The sequence below is a fragment of the Prosopis cineraria genome, unplaced genomic scaffold (assembly GCF_029017545.1).
Source record: "Prosopis cineraria cultivar Desert tree isolate PC_DT_omini unplaced genomic scaffold, ASM2901754v1 PC6, whole genome shotgun sequence".
Taxonomy (NCBI): domain Eukaryota; kingdom Viridiplantae; phylum Streptophyta; class Magnoliopsida; order Fabales; family Fabaceae; genus Prosopis; species Prosopis cineraria.
Genome location: NW_026555337.1, coordinates 32,539,008 through 32,548,585, shown reverse-complemented (window position 1 = coordinate 32,548,585; position 9,578 = coordinate 32,539,008). Strand labels below are relative to the sequence as shown.

At 29.8% G+C, this 9,578-nt stretch overlaps 1 protein-coding gene across 1 annotated transcript; it reads left to right on the top strand.

Annotated features, from left to right (window-relative positions):
• Nucleotides 1–4,825: 4,825 nt before the first annotated feature.
• On the top strand, nucleotides 4,826–8,341 carry LOC129314086 (uncharacterized). Its single transcript, XM_054957462.1, has 5 exons — nucleotides 4,826–5,414; nucleotides 5,532–5,631; nucleotides 7,372–7,499; nucleotides 7,541–7,732; nucleotides 8,217–8,341. Exons 1-5 carry the CDS (start codon nucleotides 4,826–4,828, stop codon nucleotides 8,339–8,341), a joined length of 1,134 nt encoding a protein of 377 aa, XP_054813437.1.
• The last annotated feature ends 1,237 nt before the right edge of the window (nucleotides 8,342–9,578 follow it).

Sequence of the window (9,578 nt, the reverse complement as noted above, 5' to 3'; positions counted from 1 at the left end):
TTGAATATGATCCATTTACAACTGACATTCCACATAATCACAAGCAACTTTCCAAAATTCATAAGTGGGTCTCCTTAAATTTACAAATAAACATTATATATATATATATATATATTGACAATTAACTTTCTATATATTCATAATTTATCTTACTTAAATTCATAACCAACTTTTCTTAAATTTATGAATGACCTTCTATTGGTTATCTCAATAATTAGAAATATTTTAATTGCATGCAAGTAACGACTATGGTCCATTTATGTCATTTTAATATTTCAAGGTCTTCAATTGTCATTAATGTCTACAAGGTCCCTAATTGTCATTTTCCCAGAAAAACAACTAGAGTCAATTTCCAACCAGTTGAAGGCTCAATAAACTTATATTTATGGACATGAAAGAGTTCAATGGAACTTTAATGTGCTAAATTGGGTCCTAAATGGTTTGTCTAATAAATCATAGGATCGAATTTTAGAACGTGAATTAGGCTTATTCAAACCTAAATGGATGCTCAAATAGCCATGCATGTATATACACACAAATAATGAAATGAAGATCCATTTAGAAGGTCTTAAAATGATGATTGGTACTATGTTAAAAGCCCAACCAAAGGATGTACATAAGGAACAATGAAGTTTAGATTGAAAAATTCACTTAAAATTCCACGTGAGAAGAATATACTTTTAGGGAGAAAAAAAAAAAGTGACATCCAAGAGCATCTAGAAGCAGAATAGTGGCGTCTCAAATTATTAAGATTAGATTTTACTTTTCCTAATTTCCTAATTTATGTTATATACCCAAAAGTTGCATATAAAATTGTTAACTTTTAAGAAAGTTTCTAGAATGTTTCCTATTTTCTAGGTGATGGCTGTTCTTTAGGAAGGTTTCCTATTTTCTAAACACTAGTGTTTTAGGAAAGTTTTCCATTCTTGTAAGGTGGGAGGCGCCACACACCTCCTTCTAGGATCGGATGATAATTAAGGACCTTCTAAGAACATTAATTCCAATTACGGATCATGACATTTTAAAATCCCAATTAATGACCATGGTCCTTAATTGTGATAAAAAAAATGTAATTTGTGAGATGGAATTCACTATTACCACTTGGAAATTCACTAACTCAACTTAAGAAAAATTGTAACATATATTGTGAAAATATAAAACCCTACTTGAAAATTAATTGTTTAATAAAAAGCACCATTTGAGAATTCACTAACTCGACTTGAAAAAATTTCTAACATATATTGTGAAAACATGAAACTCTACTTGAGAATTGATTGTTTAATAAAAAACACCAATTTGGACAAGTCACTTTTTATTAAACAATTGATTCTCAAGTGAAGTTTCATTTTTTTCACAATATACGTTAAAATTTTTTTCAAATCTAGTTAGTGAATTTTCAAGTGGCGCTTTTTATTAAACATTTGATTCTCAAGTGGAGTTTCATATTTTCACAATATACGTTAGAAATTTTTTCAAGTCGGGTTAGTGAATTTTCAAGTGGAGCTTTTTGTTAAATAATTCATTCCCAAGTGAGGTTTCATGTTTTCACAATATATGTTAGTAATTTTCTCAAATTGAATTAGTGAATCTCTAAGTCACGTTAGTGAATCCCACCTCACAAATTATATTTTTTTTATCACAATTAAGGACCATGGTCCTTAACTGAGATTTCAAAATTTTATGGTCCATAATTGGAATTAATATTCTTTGAAGGTCCTTAATTGTTATTCTCCCTTTATTATTAGGCTTACAAGTAGGCACCTTATATTATATTGCACCACTTCAATTTTGAAGGATTGAATAAGAATTCTCTTTTGAAAATTATTTCTCTCGCGTGAGATTTGCTTGCATCCTCGTATTTTTCTGATAATACTTTGACATGATCAAGGGACTAATCATTCCCTTTGTGGTGTCTCCAAAGTTAGGGTTGTTATAGACAAGTTCTCCAAAGATACTGCGTACCTTTTAATTATCTACTGAATTTCTGTGTTTGGTTGCTATAGAGCAGGTTCTCTGAAGGTCTCACTCTTGATTGTCTTGTTTTCTAGCACGTTCGTTTCCATCCCGTATCAGTAAATTTCTAAAAGAAAAAAAATGTAATACTTTAATGTTGACAAGTCAATGTTATAATTTTAAAGATGCACGATAGATTTAAAGGTGATTTGACATAATTTTTGCAATGGTTGTTCAAAGTTTACAAATTGATTTATAAGTCTACTTTATAAATTTTTGAGACATCCTTTTAAATTTATAAGCCAAACCTAGAAATTTACAGCTTAATAAAGTAAAAACGCCTAGTCTATTTGTAAAGTTAATAGAATGACTTGAAACTTATGCAAATCAATTTGTAAAAATTGAACATATTTAGAGCAAGTTGTATCATGTGTGTTCAGTGAATATAAAAATGTAGTATCATCTTCATCTTAATATATGAAGTGTATTTTCTTCTAAGTGACATTCAAAAGGACACTCATGCTCATACTCATTCCTCTAGAAGCTCTCACACTGTTTAATTTGTTGGGAGTCTCTCATGGGTAGCTTGCAACCAAAGACTATTTTTGGATAATCTTACTTGCAAGCAAAGAAGGGACTTGAAGGCATTGCATCCATAAAAATTTTTGAATTAGAGAATGATCTAAAAAGAAGGGAGTAATAATATACTACTCTAATCTTTAATATAAGATGAAATTAACAAACTACACTTATTAATAAATGTTTGTTATAACTTTGAAATTGTAAAAAATGTGTAACCTTCCAATTTTAACATTCTCTGTAATTAATGACCATAATAAATTTTTTTTAAAAATTCAAATAACAATAAATAAATAAATAAGGGATAAAATTGAAAAAAAAATCATTAATTACTCTAATTTCTTCTAATATTTGGGACCAGAGGAATCTTTCAAACTTCATCTTATATAAAAAAACTGGAAGAAGTAATAAGTAAAAATTAATATAATAATATTCACAAAAAAAAAATTTAATATCATAACAAAACGCATCTTAGAAATCACGGATAATTATATCTAGGCTCTTCATTGCTACAATAGGATCACATAAATCATTATAAGCTTCTTGCGCTTCAAGCAGTGATTTCGTAAAGATTGCATTCAGTCCAAATTATGGGTAAAGATTTCAAACCTTATTTAATTCTAAATACATAGCAAAGAAATACTCCCTCCCTTAAAAATATAAAGCATTTTTTAGGGTAATATGTCAAAAAATAAAAAGCATTTTTAATTTTTTAAGATGTAATTAAAGATGTTTTTCAAAAATATCCTTAATTAAGGGCTGTAATTAATAAGATTTTGGGAGAATTATATTGAAGTTCCACACAAGAAAATTAATTGCTACAAAGTCTATTGTCAATCTTCTTAATTCAGTTGTCAATTAACTTTGTAATAATTAATTTTCTTGTGTAAGGCCTAGATGTAATTTTCTCTAAGATTTTCTAATTGAGACACCTTATTAAATAAGAGTAAATAAAAAAAATGTGTAATTTTAAAAATAATTAATTAACTTATTGGTAGTGTAACTCGATTAAAAATGTCTTATAATATTGAACGGATGAAGTACTCCCTTCATCCCAATTTATATGATAATTTTATATAACATTTACATGCGAGTAAAACTCATTACATATATTTTATAACCTTGTTATTTTCAGAAAAAAATAAATTTTTAAAAATACCTTTTATTTAATAACCCTAGTGAGAGAATATAATAAAAAGTGAAGGGTAATATTAGTAAAATATATTTAATAAAAATTTATTTTTATCAAATTATCTTATATTATGGGACGTCGAATCACCTACAAAATTGCCTTATAATTTGCGATGGAAGAAATACTCTCTCCATTTAGTATTATAAGTCACTTTTTTGAAATATTATATTTAAAAATATAAGGCATTTGAGTATTTTAAGGTGTGATTAATACAATTTTTCTAAAAATATCACTGGGTTTAGTTGATAAGGTTTTCTAATTGAGACAATTTATTAAATAAGGAGAAAATATAAAAAGAATGATTGATTTCAAATTCTATTAATTAACTTATTGGGAGATGTAAATTAATTAAAAGTACTTTATAATACTAAACAAAGAGGATGATAGTTACTTTATTTTTGAGAGAATGACAATTGAAGACCCTTTAAAGAAATTAATAAAAAATAAAAACTTTTGAGTTGTAAATCTTAATGTTTCAATTGTAAATTCTTGATATTTCAATTGTAAAAGGTCCTTCATATTTTCAAGGGTTCTTATTTGTCATTCTCCTTTTATTCTCCTAATATTATCCCTACTTATTTTTTGTACCAAGTTGTCAACACACTTATAATTTCTAGATATAATTTATTGTTGTCATTATTTTTAATGAAGGACAAAAATTAGAAAATCACATATTTTATTTACAAATTTAAGAATATCAATTATCATTTCTTAAAAATCATGAAATTAATTAATTTTATCTATAATTAGCAGCCTTGGGAGTGTATATTGATTAAAATGAAAATTAAAAGAGTATAGGTGGCTGATGTGACACGCATTGGGTAGAAGATATGGGGCTGCTAATAGTTTCATGGGAAATAGAGCAAGGTTTTATACTAAAGTTCACGAATGAGTACTATGCATGATGTTGTCCTCTTGCAAAAACGCAATCGTCCTCCTTAATTTGCAAAATCACATTGCGTTTCCTGTACTTTTAGATTGATTTGGTTTCTAATTATATATATATTTCACGTTAATTTCTCGTTCTCCCGGGCTTGTGTATATATCCATCCATCCAAACCCATCTTGCAACATGTCTTATTCCCTCTGTTAAGAAGAAACATGTCAATCCCATCAGACTCAGCTTGGAGAGGGACTGCAGCACTCTATCCTCAGCCTTTGAACCAATCTGAGGAATTGGGAGTTCAACATTTGTTGGAACATACTTACTATATGAATTGTGGCCCTTTGGGAAATCCTCGGTTGGATGATATCGTATACAGAAGTAGTGAAGATGACCAAGGTATCAGGAGGCGTGTGTTCCGTTGGGACTTGACTCCTTATCAACAAGTCATTGCTCATGGATTTCAAGCAAGACGTGAAGAGAACATCCCCGAAACCACTGACTTCAATTTGCATCATTATGTCCATAACGCTGGTAGGCCTCTTGAATCAACTAGGGCTGCAACACATGCTTTCGTTAGCACCACACTTAATAGGGCTTGGCATCCAAGCCCCAGCCTCCAACCTGCACAATCTATGCGAGTCTACCACTACGAGATCAATGCTCCTGGTGGTATTTGGGTTTCTCAGACACTGGGTCATCTCTATGAATACCCTGCCCAAGATGAAGTTTCCTTCATTGGTGGCATTGCACCTCAATACATTCGCTCTGCTCAATTATACCTCATCAACGTGAAGTTGGATCAATGTAAGTTTTAAATTGATCAACTTTCCCATATCATAATGAGTAATACATGCTAGAAATAAGCAGCGACTGCCCAGAAACGATCACTAATCAATGATTGACTAATCTGTCACTAATCAGTCAAATCCATCGCTAATTTTAGATGGATATGTTACCAATCAGCCAAATCCGTCACTAAATGGGTTCATCTACTACCATGTCACTCTCAATCACCCTTTAGGTACACATTCCCTGTTAATTGGATCTCCATGCCACATGGTTGTCATGTCAACGACCTATTTTAATTCTATTTATTTGTGACTTTGTCTCAACTTGAAGATGAGACCTCTCCCTTTTCATATGTATATCCTAATACAAAAAACAATATAAATGATAATTATTTGTACTTATAAATGAACCGTCATTTATGATTCTGTCACTAAAATTATCCTCAAATAAATTACAATTATTTACCTATCATTTATTCCTTTATATAAATGACGATTAAATAACATATTATTTAAAATATATTTTTTGTGTCTTATGTCAAAATAAATAACCAGTGTTAAAAATACCCGTCATTTATTCTTCACATAAATAACGAGTAACTATTTGCTCGTCATTTATAATGAAGGGTAAATATTTACCCGTCATTTATTATTTGGTTAAGTAAGAATTACCATAAAATAAATGACGGTTAAATATTTACCCATCATTTATTGTCACTATAAATCATTGGCAATTTATTTACTCATCATCTATTCTATGTTTTTTTTTTTTTATATTGAGGTTTGTTATTTATAGCGGCTTCCTATAACAACTATACAAATAATAATCAGATAACAATTACAACATTTTCATACATGAATATCAATTAAAATTGAATTATAATCAATGCAAAATGAAACAAAATCTAATCTCTTATTCTAATCTATCAATTAGTCAATGTTTAGGATTGTTTAAAGTAATTTACTAACTAATATCAAGTAATTAATAAAAACTAATAAAACTATAAACACTAATCATACATTTGCTAACTCTATTGATTTTCATCTTTATACAATGACCACATTTGAAATATGTATTAGCACCACTCTTCAATTATCTCATTTATTTGTGCCTACCCGAATTCTTTAATGTAGGAATCTTCATAGTACTACAATATATAAATTATCCACCATAAATTTATTTTAATAAATTAAATTCATTAGCAATTATAAAGTGAAAATTGTTGACATACCATCGTAGTAATTATACTTTCATTATGAATAATGATGTCTTTTATGAACCTCATAATGCAAAAGCCACAATCCAAGCTATTTTTCATTTGTCTTAGGCACTACACAATGAGTACATATTAGTGCATTAAAAAATTATGAATATTTAAATTATAAATGATATTAATTACCTTTATTATTTTTCAAGTGTAGGCTGCATCAAAATTTATAAATGACCTTGGAATTGTTTGTTTAGTGTTTATGCAGTATAACACAATTGCCCTCGTAAAAAAAGAAAAAAATATGTCAATATAAAAATAAACAGATAAATATATGAGATACTTATTTTTTGCACTTACTTATTAATTAATTTCAATAAAATTTGCCTATGCTCTGGTTTCTCACCAAGAGAATTAAGATAATATATCCTTAGAGTGCTACTGTATGGTTCAATGGCAATCAACATCTAATAGTCTCCAATAACATTAACAAGTGTTATAAAATTATAACTAATTGACTAAATTAAGTATAACAAATTCATTAATATAAGTATTCCCCGGGCTCAAACCCTCTTTTCAAACCTAACATCTTATATCAATAAACCAAATTCAATCATACATAATCTTAACATCAATAAAATCCAACAAAATGACTTAATTTATTTGATATGGGACTTCTCTTATATTGGCTCAAATCCATCTTTATTTGGACAACCTAAAAATACATTATACATAGTTATTTTCTTTAGCTTTGTTGTTGTGCAGATATACAAGATGTGTGAGAGTTGATGATACCCTCATCTTAAATGCTAATTTTAATCCACAGTCGGATCCGCCTAGGCTGCTCAGCCTTCGGGGCCCTGTAGTTGAGTACGTGGATAAAACTACTGGACGTAAGGAACTGAAAAAGCTCAAAATTTTATAATACCTTCAGATGATGTGAGAGAGAGAAGACCAGTCTACTCAGATGAAGCATATGATTGGTATACCAATGGAGTAGATGACATACAAAGCTACATCAATGCTGGATTGCGTGCACGTAATGCCAATGAAGCCTATTTATTCATGAAAAATGAATATGTGCTCGTGGATTATCCGGGATCAACAGGCGACAGGATTATCAAGGGTTACTTTTGATTTGTGATACATTTCAACCTCTTGTTGGTACAGCATTTGGAGAAATATGGAATAGACTGTGCATTTTACACTGATGGCACGGAAGCATTCATCTTCTCTGGGAATCTTTGTGCCTGCATAAACTATGCTCTGAAATCCACAAATGACAAAATACTCTAAGGTCCAATGACAATCAATGTTTCCCTTCGTTAAGGGTACAGTTTTTGAGAATGGCATAAATTCTTCCTTTAGAGGAGCTTCAGGCCATCAAGCTTTCTTATTCAAAGGCAACTAGTGTACTGTTATAGACTATAAATCCAAGACCCAAATTACCATTCATAACATGAACCAAAGCTTTAATTGTTTGAGAGGCACTATCTTTGAAAGTGGAATAGAAGCAGCTTTTGCATCTCACACGAAAAACAAAGCTTACATTTTCAAAGGAGACCAATATGCAATTACCAATTTTGGCAATGACTATATAACTGGTTCAGGTGTAAAGAAAATCATTGACTGTTGGCCCTCTCTTAGGCCAATGTTGCCTCGCAACAGTCATGGGCTTGATGAACATGATCATCATGGTAAACCACAAGATGACCGCGACCATGACGAGCTTTAAGAAGCTAAGAACATACTTATAGTATGGTATGAATATTGGAATGCTTGTGCGTGTTGTTTGGATACTGTGTTCGGTTATATAATAAGCCACACATGTTCTTGGACTGAAGGGGACGCGCTCAAACCGTTTTGCAAAGCATTCACTCTATTATTGTGATTGCGGGATGGTGCTTGGTGCACAAATTCTCCAATCATCTGTCTCTTGCAATCATGCCTGACAGCAAACCTCTTGTATGTGGATTAATTGGGGATATTTTGCAAGTTTGGTTTATTTCTCTCTCAGATGCTTTGGTTTCTTGTGTCACTATTACGTTATAACTTTCCATGTTTTACTATGTGTTGTGTGCGGTCGTGTTATGCTGTCGTTCTACTAGTTGAAGTTCTCAAGTTTGTACATTTTTTTGTTTGTTTAATATAATGCATTTTCCCTATTATTAAAAGAATAGTGAATTACGTGGCTAAAACAAAATCTTATTCTAAAATAACCTAAATTAAAATGCTTTTTTCTTATTCCCATTCAATGTTATAAGGCATTTTTAACTAAATTATATCTCTCAATGAGTTAGTTAATTGCACTTAAAATTGTACATTATTTTCATATTCAACTTTATTTAATAGAATTTCTCATTTAAAAAATATTATTAATTACACCCCTAATTACTGATTTTTTTTAATGAAAACATCATTATCTTTATATTTTTTTTAACAAAGGGAGTATAATATCTATAAGTTAGCACCCTGATTGGCTATGATTATTTTGCACACACTCTGTCTCATGTCATCTGTTTCTAGAACATTTTTGTTTTTTAGCCAGAGTTTCTAGAACTCTTTTTCAAACCATTTAAAGGTTGAAACCATTAGTATCGCTAATATTGATCTTAATTACAAAACCAATTCATTCTATGTTTAAGTATAAGTAAATCTCAATTAATTTATACAATTTAAAAAAATTGTTTAATATCAAATACTTGAGTTGTCCACAGAATATACTGTTTTTTTTTTAAACAATTAACGTGAATAGGAACAAGATGACTATATAAATATATATAGTGGACCAGGGTGGTGGAAACAAGTGGCAATAAATTTGTAGGTGTATTTCCTCCGATCTAAAAATATACATATTTTCTTAACCTTTTTTTTTCTATAACTAAAGGAATATTAAAATAAATAATAAACTGAAATAAGAGTCGGGTCAAAATCTTACCAGATCTAGACATAGCAAAATCTACCCAATTATC

Coding starts and splice junctions, on each gene's coding strand:
- LOC129314086 (XM_054957462.1), top strand. CDS start 4,826: ATGTCAATCCCATCAGACTCAGCTTGGAGAGGGACTGCAGCACTCTAT. Junction 5,632..7,371: donor CACTCTCAATCACCCTTTAG/GTACACATTCCC, acceptor GTTGTTGTGCAG/ATATACAAGATGTGTGAGAG. Junction 7,733..8,216: donor AGGCGACAGGATTATCAAGG/GTTACTTTTGAT, acceptor TAACTGGTTCAG/GTGTAAAGAAAATCATTGAC.